The 14,975-nt window shown below is 37.9% G+C and overlaps 1 protein-coding gene across 1 annotated transcript in view; it reads left to right on the top strand.

Moving 5' to 3' along the window:
- Window positions 1-14,975, top strand: part of ek1 (eph-like kinase 1) — a 68,175-nt gene that overhangs the window by 19,107 nt on the left and 34,093 nt on the right. The window contains exons 4-5 of the mRNA XM_077244993.1: window positions 11,659-11,814; window positions 11,934-12,287. Coding sequence (XP_077101108.1) covers window positions 11,659-11,814; window positions 11,934-12,287 — 510 coding nt within the window. The remainder of the gene's footprint in view (window positions 1-11,658; window positions 11,815-11,933; window positions 12,288-14,975) is intronic.

Here is a 14,975-nt window from a genome sequence, read left to right on the forward strand (position 1 = left end):
GCGTGTGGCAGAGGACACAGCGGCAAGGGGAGGATGAAGATGAGGAGCTGAATAGGCTGATCAATGCCAGCGTGTCTTTGAGGTGTCATGACTATGATAGCAGACCAGAACCTTCAGCTCCGGATCTGGCCTGCGAGAAAATTGACGGCCGGAAATTATCCGGAAGTAGTTAAATCTGTTTTGTAGAACCCGGAAGAATGTTGCGCATAACCCGTATTGGAGCCTAATCTAAAGTGTGAACATATACATGGTCACACTATAAGTGTGTATGTGTGTATCTGTGTGTGTGTGTTACATACTATGTTATATGATATTATATTATATACTGAAGGAGGGACCCTTGAGACATTTACATTTATACATCACGTTTGAACAACATTTGGTGAAAAGAAACCGCTTAGTTGGTATTTCCAGGGAATCCAACCACAAAACATGCCTGTCGATATTTAGGTCCCATAACACATGAAGCGTGATATACCGTTTCTGCGCTGTGGACATACATATACTGAATCATTTAAGCGTCACTGGTACCCGCTGATAGCCCCTACAGCTTAGTGAAGCATAAAGCTGCCTGTTCAACATTTAGCCTAACCCAGTAACTGAGCATTTTTATTTTTTTTCATATGCTTTTGAGCCCTCTCCATAGCATATTACTAGCTCTCCGCTAGCTACTCATCGCCAGTCTCTCTCTCTCTCTCTCTCTCTCTCTCTCTCTCTCTCTCTCTCTCTCTCTCTCTCTCTCTCTCTCTCTCTCTCTCTCTCTCTCTCTCTCTCTCTCTCTCTGTGTGTTTGTGTTTGTGTGTGTGTGTGTTTGTGTGTGTGTTGCATCAAGTGCAAGTTTTTTCTTCCAACCGAGATGCTTTTATAGGCGAAGACAGTGCAAGACATCTGCAATAGCCATTTCACTTACCCTTGATAATAACATTATTTCTGGAATAAAATTTTAAAGGAGAAAAAGATGCTTGCTCATATGTAGCTACCCTACCAGCCGGACACTGGCATTGTTTCTTTAAAACCATATGCTTAAATGTTTGAAATGGGTTTTTTTTTTTTTTTAATTCTTTACAAAACTCTTTACAAAAATGTATTTATAAAAAAATAAATCAATCAATGAGCTTGCAGAGTTCAAAGATATCTTTTGGTTACTACATAATTACCATATATATATACAGGTCCTTCTCAAAAAATTAGCATATTGTGATAAAGTTCATTATTTTCCATAATGTAATGATAAAAATTAAACTTTCATATATTTTAGATTCATTGCACTCCAACTGAAATATTTCAGGTCTTTTATTGTTTTAATACTGATGATTTTGGCATACAGCTCATGAAAACCCAAAATTCATATCTCAAAAAATTAGCATATTTCATCCGACTAATAAAATAAGTGTTTTTAATACAAAAAAACAAAGTCAACCTTCAAATAATTATGTTCAGTTATGCACTCAATACTTGGTCGGGAATCCTTTTGCAGAAATGACTGCTTCAATGCGGCGTGGCATGGAGGCAATCAGCCTGTGGCACTGCTGAGGTGTTATGGAGGCCCAGGATGCTTCGATAGGCCTTAAGCTCATCCAGAGTGTTGGGTCTTGCGTCTCTCAACTTTCTCTTCACAATATCCCACAGATTCTCTATGGGGTTCAGGTCAGGAGAGTTGGCAGGCCAATTGAGCACAGTAATACCATGGTCAGTAAACCATTTACCAGTGGTTTTGGCACTGTGAGCAGGTGCCAGGTCGTCCTAAAAAATGAAATCATCTCCGTAAAGATTTTCAGCAGATGGAAGCATGAAGTGCTCCAAAATCTCCTGATGGCTAGCTGCATTGACCCTGCCCTTGAAAAAACACAGTGGACCAACACCAGCAGCTGACATGGCACCCCAGACCATCACTGACTGTGGGTACTTGACACTGGACTTCAGGCATTTTGGCATTTCCTTCTCCCCAGTCTTCCTCCAGACTCTGGCACCTTGATTTCCGAATGACATGCAAAATTTGCTTTCATCCGAAAAAAGTACTTTGGACCACTGAGCAACAGTCCATTGCTGCTTCTCTGTAGCCCAGGTCAGGCGCTTCTGCCGCTGTTTCTGGTTCAAAAGTGGCTTGACCTGGGGAATGCGGCACCTGTAGCCCATTTCCTGCACACGCCTGTGCACGGTGGCTCTGGATGTTTCTACTCCAGACTCAGTCCACTGCTTCCGCAGGTCCCCCAAGGTCTGGAATCGGTCCTTCTCCACAATCTTCCTCAGTGTCCGGTCACCTCTTCTCGTTGTGCAGCGTTTTTTGCCACACTTTTTCCTTCCCACAGACTTCCCACTGAGGTGCCTTGATACAGCACTCTGGGAACAGCCTATTTGTTCAGAAATTTCTTTCTGTGTCTTACCCTCTTGCTTGAGGGTGTCAATGATGGCCTTCTGGACAGCAGTCAGGTCGGCAGTCTTACCCATGATTGCGGTTTTGAGTAATGAAACAGGCTGGGAGTTTTTAAAAGCCTCAGGAATCTTTTGCAGGTGTTTAGAGTTAATTAGTTGATTCAGATGATTAGGTTAATAGCTTGTTTGGAGACCCTTTTCATGATATGCTAATTTTTTGCGATAGGAATTTTGGGTTTTCATGAGCTGTATGCCAAAATCATCAGTATTAAAACAATAAAAGACCTGAAATATTTCATTTGGTGTGCAATGAATCTAAAATATATGAAAGTTTAATTTTTATCATTACATTATGGAAAATAATGAACTTTATCACAATATGCTAATTTTTTGAGAAAGACCTGTGTGTATATATATATATATATATATATATATATATATATATATATATATATATATATATAATTATTTAGTGATTCGTTTCGTTTTAACAATTACTTTAAAATGTGTAAAAAATAATAATACAAAATGATGCTGCTTTTATTAGTGGCATATAGTTAGTCAGCTGCCGACTAAAACGTCTCTCCATCTCAGCCCTCCATCATACTGTCTACCACATGTCATCTGCCCATTTCTTTACCTCCAGCTGCTGTTTGGATCAATAACATTTTAGTAGCCGATAGTAAACAACATGGAATAACCTGTCAGTGGATGGCAAAGTGCCAATCTGCAATTTAAGTTTACGGTCCAACTGTCATTACACAGACGATTCACGATACTTGTTTTCTTTGCCATGCAGTTGTCTCTTAGGAAACTGTATCACATGTTCGAGTTTCAGATTGCTGGCATGCTGAGATCTGAGCAAAGTAAAATAGAAATGACACCCAAATCAAACACTGTGGTGGTATCACTAATGACAATAAAGCCTACATGGTGCGTAGGTAGTCTTAGTCTTCATAGGTGCTGGCTGGGGATATTCGAGATTTGTGCATTTCTTTCTCAGAAAGCAGTTAAAACAAGACCGTTGTGAGCTCTGCTGGAGAACATCAGGATGGCTACCAGATGTAGCCGGTATTTTTTTTTTTCTCCTGCTCCTAGGTCTTGGGTGTGGACCCCTGTCGGAAAGACATGAGCTGGAATAGAGTCTCCACAGCCAAAGCATCAAAGACTCGGCGCGCCATCAATTATACAGGGACATTGACAGCTTACAGAACTCTAAAATTTCATCCAGGGAGTTTAGCACATCGTTGAATGTTCCTTTTCTGTCTACAGGATGAATTTATGAATGTTTTTGCATGCGTTTAGTAGAAGTTGTATTTCTCGGTCTGTAAAACTGACAGGCTGGCTTCACAGTTTTTCTTTATTGAAAAGGAAAAATGTTAAGGAAACTAGACACTTCTTCATATTTTCTTTCTTTCACCCGCAGTTTAAAAGTCACGATAGGCCTATCATTCCTGTTTGAAATATTAACATCATTATTTTTATAGAGATGTTCACAACTCGCATTATGACGACTAATAGTGGTGCGATTTTTCACAAAGTGTGGAAAAAATAACACTTAAAATGGGGAAAGAAACATCTTAAACTGTTTCTGTTCAGTATGGGAAGTCTACACTTCTCACTACAGTGTTTACCTTATGTTGAATGTCCTTTGCTAATGTTGCCTCACAGTGACGTTGTAATCGGATTTGTTTCTACAACTGTTTTGTCTCTTAATCGCACTCAGACGTATGTGTTTTGAAGAGGAAGAAGGCATGCGGAGGCAACGACACGTGCATCCAGCAGTCATCTTGCTTTATTTTATTTTTTTCCAAACTCTTTTAATAATTCATCAGTCAGGCTGGCTGCAGATGACAAGAAGACCTTGCGACTAGGAGAAACAGTCTGCTGGCTGGCTCATACTTGAAATCAGCATGAATCAGAATGGACCCTATTTACTTGAATGCTTTTTCCTGGTCTTATTGTAAATGAGTTCATTACTCCAAAGTGTTCCTGAGTAATCTTTAGTAAAATATTAAATATGTTATATATATTCGTATAAACATTTTTTTTCTTCTTTTTTCACCCGTTTCCTTCCTTAAGCAGCACAAACTATTGAAAAACTGGTTTTATCAAAATCTAATTCAGGTCTGGATTCATTCTAGTATGGAAAGCTCACTTTTTATGATCCAGTAAATTCCCAATGGATAAAATAAAATCCCATGCTACTTTTTTTTATTACCTATTTCTCGGGGGAAATACACCAGTTTTTAGAGCAAATTTTTTTTTTCACATGTGATTTTAAGGGACAAAACCCTCTCTGTTAGAACCCCTTCATGTCAGACATTTAAAAGTTATTCCCACATTTAAAAAATAGGCGGAACAACAGGAGAGGCAGGAATGAGATACCCAATAGCATTTACACATGTGTAATGAAATGGAGCCAATAAAATGAGAGACTGTCTTTTAAGAGGAGCCAGTTTCCAGTGCTGTCTCTAAGTCTGGCGCTGGCTGGTTTACAGACCTGATCTACAGTTCATGATTGCAGACCTGCACAACCTCACATTTCCCCTGCAAATCTGGATTTTTGGTATCAACCTGAATGATTAGAGAGATCAACAGCTTCTCTCAAAAATCCACAAGGCATTTGGAGGATCTTTACATAGATGAAAATGAATAAATCTGTTTTATTCAGGAAAACAGTAGTAAGAGGGAGACTTCAGCAGCTATTTTAATGGCCACTCTATGTTCAGAAATAATGTATATTGCTTTGGAGACTCAGTTTGAAGTTTTAGGTTTCTTATGATTTTAAATTGATGTAGTGAGAGACGTTTGTATGCTAGAACAGACAGCAAGAAAAAAAGGCACGAGTAAGCGGAGAAGAATTCGTTTTTATTGCTACTTTTCTCGCGTGTATGGATAATCTCTTTTTTATAGCTCTCCACCCAAGAGCTGCGGTCAGAGACTCCCCCTGTTCCCTCTGTATCTCACCCCACTGAAATAACAGCAAGACCGCCGGTCTCCAAACACACCTGCTTTTCATTTCAGCTCCACTGATTACAAAGTCTGCAGGAAAACTGAAGTATTGAGTGTACTGTAAGTTTGAGTAGAACAGTCTGGATGCAAACCACATCCAAATATGTCGTTAAAAAATGTTGTGTGTTAGATCCTTAGAAGCACTACAATTACTGTTGTATTATGTTATATTTTCTTTTCTTTTCCGTTATATTTTCTTTTATTTTGTACTGTATTTTATTTAGTACATTTATTTTTATTTTTATTATTTATTTATTTTTTATTTATTAATTTTTACTGTTGGACTATAAAGCAAGTGAAAATTCGAATAGACTTACATGAAGCAACCATATCTAAGGACCAAATGCCAGTAAGCAGCCACCTGGGAAATTTTGTATGGACAAGTAGTACTCAGTTATTCCTTACCAGTTATTCTGTAAGTGTTTTTTTTTCATAGGCTGTGCAGTCATATCATTCACAAGTGCTTCTGTTTTATGTGATTCTTCTCGAAAGTTGGAAAATCTGCTGTAGATAAAATTGATGGTTGAGGAAAATTGTAGAGCTCCGCTTTTGGGTCGTGCTAAGGTTGTCCACCTTGTTTCTTTCAGTTGTTTCATGGCATTAAGTAGTCTCTGGCTCAAGTGGACATTATATGCCACTAGGTTGATAGGATGTTCCAACTAGGCCTACCAGCAAAGCCTGGGAGATTGGCTCTGTCACGCTATGCATGATGGATGGAAAGCAGGAAATAGCCTTTGGAAAGAAAGGGCACTCCAGGGAGATTGAGAGAAGATTGAGACAAAGGAGAAATAAAGCAGTAGAGATGTTTAAACCCTCTCCTGACACCTCTGAGGTAATTGGACAGGTATTTCGGATGTTGAAGGCCAGGTAGAGACTGTTTTATGTGAGTGTGTTACATGAGTGCCATTTGTGCAACCATTTTTCCATGGTTATTGGAAAAGGTAAAGGGTTCGACCTCTGAAAAGCAGTCTGATTTCCTCAATTGTTTCTGGGATCAACTCACTCCTTTTGAAGGAGTTAAAGAAGTGCTTTAGGCCCAAAACAGGCTGATTCTGTGTGAATATTGCAAACAACCTTTTAGAACTCTGGCAGGAAAGTCTGGCTCTACTGTTCTCCAGTCAGCTCCGTCATCAGCCGGGATTGGTTGGATTTTTTTTTCCTTCTCCAAAAAAATCAATGCTACAATGCCTAATGGCCAGGGTAAAAATGCCTGAAAAGACTTTAAAAAGTCTCTGCTGTGCAATTGGATGCTAAATCAATAGAGCGCTATAATCTCTAGAACACTTCCATTCCTGTAGGTGAGATTGAGTTCTGCTAATGTGAAGAACCTTGTTTATTCTTGTATGTCGAAGGGCTCAGCCAGGTCATTTGCTTACAAACAGAAATGCGAATGTGGATATCCAAAGACAAATGTGTTGAAATACCTTAGAGGTTAACTGTTAGCCTAGGATAGCATGTCATAGGGAAAATGATGGTTTGACATTGATGTATTTTGGCTGTTTAGCATCAGTAAGTCGAGCATCCACTTTAAGGTGAGCAAAGATCAAAGTCTAACTGTAAGAAACTGAGCTTCAATGATCACTAACGCCAACGTTTTTTTAGCGCCATTTTTGTCATCAATTTTCATGTTGTAAATGCTTTAAGAGAATGTCTATGATTATACCTCAAATGTAAGCAAGTCCATATTTTGGCCCATAGCTAGCCCATATTTGTCCATTTGAAGGCCAAGCACATGAAACATGCCTCTGAAGGTTGGCTATAGTTAAAAGTTTGTTGAAAGAGATTGAGATGTGTTCTTGTATTTTCAAGCACTTCTCTTTGCTTTAGTTAGTATGAACCTTTTGCTGTGTGTGGATCAAACTTCACTCTTATATTCTCCTAGGAGTTCTACTATTTAAGTCTTGATTCACAATCAATGAAGGGAGCATTTTGGAATTACATTGCCATGGAAACTACTACATAAGCCTCTCTCCCTAGGTAATAGAAGGCCCGGTTTCTGTGGGTTTAGGGACTGTATGACTGACCTTACCCTACCTTTCTTCTTTTCTGAGTGGGTCCGCAATGCTGTTAAATTGAAAAGGGCACCTGAAGCACTGGAAGAAGGGATGTCACTCACGAATATACTCTCTTTTCAAATATATAATATATAATAGTTTGGTTTAGGTTTCAAAAGTTTCAAACTTTCCACTTTTATTGTTAGTTTTAGTTTTGTAAAAGAGTTTTCTAGTTTGATATCTGGTTTACATTTTTTGTATTCTAGGGCTTGCCAATTTTATTTTATTTTAGATAGCCTTGAACTATAGTTTAGTTTCAGACAGTTTATCCAGTTTTTTTTCTTCAGTTTAAAAAAAATATATAATTTAGTTTTCATTTTAACTTTCTCAATATAGTTAGGTGCTGTCCCTGATCCCTGATGTGATGGTCTCTGTTGAGGTGGTGGGTTGATGTCTATTGATCTGCCTCATTCAATATGAACCAGAGACTGCAGACAGAATGAGAAATACACTAATAGCAACCATTCATCCCCATGGACCAGGGCATTAAACACACTCTCCAAACATGTCTCTCATCCTCCGCCTCGCAGGAAGGAAAAAAAATCCAAGCTCTCCGCTGTTCATTTTTCTCTCGCTTGCTTTCTCTCTCTCTTTATTCCCATGATGGTGCTGCTCTTTCTGTCTTTCTGTTTGAAGGTATCATATATAAAAGCTATTGATTATCTAGAGCCAAGGGGACACCAATCACACCAATGTAAATATTTGATTAGGGAGCCATTTTAGATCTCTGAGATGTTCCACTTTTCTCTGTCTTCTGCTCATGAGCAAAGGTATTCTTAATATGTTTTGCTTTACATTGATTATTTTCTTCGCCCATCAATATTTTGTGTTAACATTTTTTTGTCTTATGTCATTTCCTGTTTTTTATGTTGTTTTCTGTAAGTTTGCTTTCACGACTTTGATTTCGTGGACAAAACACTATCAAATACTAATAAATACACTGTGTATATAACACAAACTTTTATGTTAGATGCGATTATCTGCGATTAATCGATTTGACAGCACTAATATACTATATATATATATATATATATATATATATTAATTTTTAATTCAGAAATTAAAAGCATGTACATTAATCATTATATGTGAGCATTTCATCTTTAATGTATTTGTGAATTTAAAAAAATGAATAGCATGGCTATACCAGCACCAAACCAGCATTAACCATCATGAGTTCACTTATGTTAAGATTTCATTATGGTAGACACCTTGCTGGAGGATTTTTTTCAGGCTTTCATGATCTCAGATAGACCAATTAAACCTGGAAAGTTTTAGCTCTCCACTCAGGGGCAAATTGCATCTCCTCGATCTCTCCTTCACAGCATTTCCATATAATCTATCGTACTTTTCTTTTTTTGTGGTTAGCAGGCGTAGTTGAAATCTGCCTTGTTGCCAATGCGCTGGCAATGAGACACTAGACCAGTTGGGTTCCACAAAAGGTCGGGCTTTCCAACGGCTTTCTGGTTTGGCATTGGGCACCGAGAGGTTGCAAAACCACATGCGGTTTAATTTCAGGCCTCGTTCCAAACCTCCACAGGGACGTTACACCTCTTACCTCACACTGACCACCAGAGGTTACACGTTCAACAATTGCTCCTTCTGTAGGTCTTAGCTAAATACACTGGAATCATGGGGTGTTTTTACACCCCATGCAGCAGAACTTCACCTAATAACCCAGAAAACTGTATACATTTTAGCTCAGAATTATTTAGGTCAGTGAAAACTCCCGGATTTGTGCCAGAATTCAGTAAGCCTGTTAGCATAAAGCTTTAGTTAGTACAGCAGTGTAACCATTTGGGAAAATGGATTTTTGTGTGTGTCTTCTCCTTTTGTATTATGTACAGCAGAACAACAGGAACTATGCAACGCTCTGAGCTCTGGCATTAAAAAACAATGATGGCTTTTAATGTATCTGTGGTCACGTGGATTATGACATCTCTGTAAATAAAAGGAGAACGGTTAGATAACAAAAAACAGTCAGTGTGATACTGATTAAGGAAGGATTTAGTAATTTCACACTATGGAAGAATGAAAAAAAAAGCGCCGTTTACCTGTTAAGAGCAGTATTAATTCTGCTGGTCTCGACTGTCTCTCGGCAGATTGAAGTAAACGCATTTAGAGCAAATTCTTGTTCCTTTAATCTCTCTGAAAAATCTCACGCTGAGAGGGTTTTATCTGTACTGAAGCATTACACAGTGTGTGTGTGTGTGTGTGTGTGTGTGTAGCCGTATGTGTGTGTGGTGCTGTCAATGGTGTTAGATCGAGCAATGGAGAAATGTTTGTCTTTGTCTTCTTTGTCATTGTAGAAAGCCTACCTGTGGTACATAATGTTTTGTAGTTTTCATTTTAGACCAAACACATAAATATTGGTCACACAATATTAAATAGCAAGAAGAAACCATACAGAAAGAAAACAGCATTTTGCATGGTTTTATATCACATCAAATGACTATTCTGCTACTGTTTTGAGCCATTTGACCTTTTAAGCTTCATAACAGTGCAATAAACCACAGTTGATTGGTTGGTGGGGAACTGAAAGATGTTGATTCATTAATTAAGAGGGACAGCTGTCTTATTGATCATGATACATCTCCGGCTATTAACTATATTTTAATGTGGTGGTAAATCAGAGCGTCTGTTAATGGATTGAGGAGGTTGATGTGCTTGAGTGTAAATTATATAGTGTGCAATGTAATGCATATTCTACTCATAATGATTATTAATGTGATTCTTTTGGCCTGTGCATTGTAATACTTAGCCCTACACACATTATTTTGTAATTAAATATTATTAGGGTGAATTCAGGTAAAGTGGAACACTTTTTAGAAATAAGATGACTGGGAAAATATTATCTGTAATTGACAATATAATACTGCTTCATCGCAATAGATATAAAATAGAACACAATATAATACTTTTATGCCACTTTTATTGATATTATGGATATCTTGGAAGCAGGAAATGTTGCATGTTAGAATCAAACATTTACCACATTTACCACATTTACCACATTTACCGGCTCTGATACAGGTGTAAATCCTATTTGAATATTTTATTAAAAAATAGAGAAAAAGAAATTATATTTTTTTCTTTTTCTGGGATGGTGCATATAGGAATTTCAGCATGACTTCTGTAATGACATTTCCTTGGAGCCCAAGACATTCTCAGTGTTTGAGTTATTAATTACAGCACAGGTTGAGTCACTTAGCGTGGTTAAATTTACAAGCAACACTCTCAAAACTACATCCACCTTTAACTGCTTTTCAAAGCAGCCATCACTCTACACTCCATTAGCACAGTCCAAAGTTCAGTATTAGTCACTCTGAAAAGAGAAATATGTTGGAGGCATTGTGCTGTGGCTGATAAGAACTGACATGTTTGGGATGTGTTTACAGAAATATAGGGTTTGCTTTTAGTTCTAGGGGCAACATGGGAGTCTGGCACAGCGCCCCTGAGGGGAGGTGCTCTGACACACACACACACACACACACACACACACACACACACACACACACACACACACACACACACACACACACACACACACACACACACACACACACACACACACACACACACACACACACACACACACACACACACACACACGCCACTGATTCACTCACTCACTCAGCTCCAACTTAACCCATCCTCCACCCCCCACACACACGCACACACACGGCCGCCACGTGCCTCCAGTCAGGCTAATGCTGCAGTGGGATGTTAATTATGCCTCACTGAAGAAGGCGACGACAGCTGAGGGGAAATCTCCCTCATAACCTCACAAAACTCCTCTCTTCACATTGCTTCTTCAAATGCACTCAATTAAAGGGTGTCATGCTCTAAAATGTCATCATGTAATTTAAAATTTTTCACCCTTGTCTGTTTTTGCTACTGTACCTTTAAGAATTTTTTATGTAAATATAGATATGTTTTAATTGATAAACTTCAGAATAGATAGATAGATAGATAGATAGATAGATAGATAGATAGATAGATAGATAGATAGATAGATAGACTGATTCTCTCTAGTCTTACTAAATTGTGGCCACGTTGAACTGATTTGTTTCCTTGTTTTGGTTTAACTATATACTGTATAATGAGAACTTATATCATCATTTATCTTATAGTTCAAGTAATTTATTATTTAATATTATTAATCTTTCTGAAAATAAATAAAATAATTTTTAAAATCTTTTTTCTTCTTCGATAGCATGTCGGTCAGGCTTTTACAAGGCCTCTGCCATGGATGCGTACTGCGTGAAGTGTCCTCCACACAGCTACTCCCACCAGGACAAAGCCTCCGAGTGTGTGTGTGAGAGAGGCTTCTACAGGGCGGAATCTGACCCTCGCTCCATGGCGTGCTCAAGTAAGCTGAGGGTCTTTCTAAGTGTTAACTAAATTGAATCAATCAAACATCCAGTTTGTTGTTATTTAGATAACTGTAGCGTACAGTTAATGTTTTTTACTTGTATGAATGTTTATCAGGACCCCCCTCGGCACCCGGCAACCCTATTTCAATGGTGAACGAGACTGCAGTCACGCTAGAATGGAGTCCTCCTCGTGACAGTGGTGGCCGTGGAGATGTTACCTATAGTGTCCACTGCAGGAAGTGTTCGGGAGAAACAGGGGCTGCAGGGGACATTGAGAAGTGTGTTCCCTGCGGAAATGGTCCACATTTCAACCCCAGGCAGTTTGGCTTGATGCACCCCAGGGTTCTGGTCACAGAACTGCAGCCTCACACCAATTTCACCTTCAGCATAGAAGCCCTGAACGGAGTCTCAGATCTCAGTCCCAGTCCACGTCAACTAGTGTCCGTCAACGTCACCACCAGTCAGACAGGTGAGATGTCACATTCAGTTTTTTTGTTTAGAAAGGGTTTTTGATGTGTTTTTGTTAGTTATAGGATATAGGATAAGACTCCTTAGAAGCCTCTGAATGAGGGGTTTTCAAAACTGGTGTCCTTTTTTTAATTTATTTTTTTAGAAATAAGATTAATTCCAATTACTTTATTCTGTTGACTATTGTGTTTTAACATTACGACATAGGAAGAAAACACATTTTTATACAGTTTTGTATATCTTATTTTATATTAGATTTAGTGCTGTCAAATCAATTAATCTTTTTAAAAGTTTTTGTATATATATATATATATATATAACACACACACACACACACACACACACACACACACACATATATATATATATATAACACACACACACACACACACACACACACACACACACACATATATATATATATATATATATATATATATATATATATATATTATTGATATAATATAAATAATATAATGCAATATAAAACATTGATTGAATATAATATAATATAATATAATATAATATAATGGTTGGTATACAATTTCTTAATACAATACAGAGTCCTTAATACATGAAAGTATAAAGCTATCTTTGTGTTTAATGAAGGGATTCCTTGCAAGGAAATGGTTATTTTGTTTTTGTGCAAAATTGGAAATCGTTGTTGTAAATGTAATGAACATACAGTTTTTTTTTTGGTTTTGTTTTTTTGGCCTTTTAATTTTTGATGTAGATTTATTTAATAACTGTCTGTCAGAAGAGTCATGGATATGTGGTCCTACAACAGCTTTAAACGTCCACAGTTACACTTTCTGCCTGCGCTCTTAAATCTCTGCAGCTTTAGACAAAATTTGTCTCTTGCTTCCTGGCTTAGAATTTCACACTGGTATGCTGTGTTTCAATGGGTCCTCTTATATCTCACCTGACCTTTAAACCTGCACTCTGTGTGCTGCTCGAAGCCTGTCATTGGTCGAGAGGAGGGACGAGCTCTCCTGATCCTGTGGTTAAGTATGATTCAGCCCCGTAGAGAACAAGAGCGAGAGAGAGATAGACAGGAGCGAGAGGCAGCGTAATGAGAAGCCTGAGAGGAGAGTCACCCTGGATGCCCAGATCAACAGCCCTTCGCTCTTATGAAAGCTGACATGCCTGTAACCGTGGAGACGCCACTGTGGGAGGGGAGTGATTGAGGTATAGTAACTGTGATTGGTTTATATTTCGAGTACTTGCCCTCTGGTCCACACCTCTTGAAATATTCAAGAGACAATCCGCCGTGCGTCGAGAGGAGGCTTCTGGGATGATGTAGTGCCTGTATTTGCATGTTTTGCATGATGCGGATATCGACTGATGTTTCAGGGCACATCTTTCATCGGCAGGTGTGCGAGTGATGGCATACAGAATATTTATAAATGTAAATTGTAAGGAAACATAAAATGACGATAACATCAAACAAAGGTGACATTCATGACTTCATACGAACTGAATGCAAAGTGTTGTTAAGCTACACATATGAATGTATAATGCAAGTTAGTTGATGCAATAAGTAGTTATGTTAATCTCCTCTATTGACAATTGACCAGAGGTGTCATAAGTATTCACATTCATTACTCGGGTAAAAGTATAGATACTAGGGTTTAAAAAGACTTTTGTAGAAGTTGAAGCTTCAAACTCAAGCTTTTTACTCAAGTAAAAGTACTGGTTTCAGAACTACTTAAAGTATAAAAGTAATGTATGGAAAAAAATGGCATTAAGGACAAAAGTTAGTGCACTACCCCCACCTCCTCAAAAAAATTTTTTTTCTAAAGGCCATAATGACTATAATGTTATATTAAAATGCCAATGTTGAAAAATTTAGGATGCACTAGGCTACCTGTTTCAGGCACATATATGCCTATTGAAAATGAACACATTTAGTACAATACAAATACATTAAAGAACCGTATATGTGTACTACTGAGCATTAATGTGTTTCATGGAGCGGAAGATATGATGACTAGTTGCCTATATGTATTGTAATGGTGCAAAAAGTCAAACTTCAGAGGCATGTTATCAATAACCTTTATTGGAATGTAAATGTACATCCAAGCTTAGCTGCAGGAATCTGTGAGGGCAACGGACAAAAAATTGGTGTACCCAGGGCAGGCTTAGAAACAATTAGCCTTGTATGGTTGTCTATATACAATAAACATTAGTGTTGTCAAAATGAATGATAATTCCAAGTGATTCATCAAAAAATAAAAATAAAAAATAACTCATAATCCTGATTAATACCTTCCTGATATTTACTATGCTCAATTCTATAGCTAATGGCAACAATGTCACATTGCAGGTGCGATGGATCCCGTACAAACCAATAGGGTGTCGAATGGTATATATTTATACTTCTCATCCAACCACAATCAAATTCATTATATCCGGATGACGCGATTTATCTGGATAGGTTTTGTTTTGTTTGTTTTTTTGAACGATGACAAGCCAGAATGAAAACAAGCTGAAATGAAATAGGAGTGACGAGGCTATTTTTAAAATGTTATTGCGTGAAAATGTAAGGAGTAGAAGTAAAAAGCTCGGCTGAAAAATAATTACTCCAGTAAAGTATAGATATCCAAAATTTCTACTTAAGTAAGGCAATGAAGTATTTGTACTTCGTTACTTGACACCTCTGCAATTGACCCTATTATTTTCTTAATAA

This window comes from Siphateles boraxobius, unplaced genomic scaffold (assembly GCF_051911475.1).
Source record: "Siphateles boraxobius isolate OS27281-9 unplaced genomic scaffold, OSU_SipBor_1 26, whole genome shotgun sequence".
Taxonomy (NCBI): domain Eukaryota; kingdom Metazoa; phylum Chordata; class Actinopteri; order Cypriniformes; family Leuciscidae; genus Siphateles; species Siphateles boraxobius.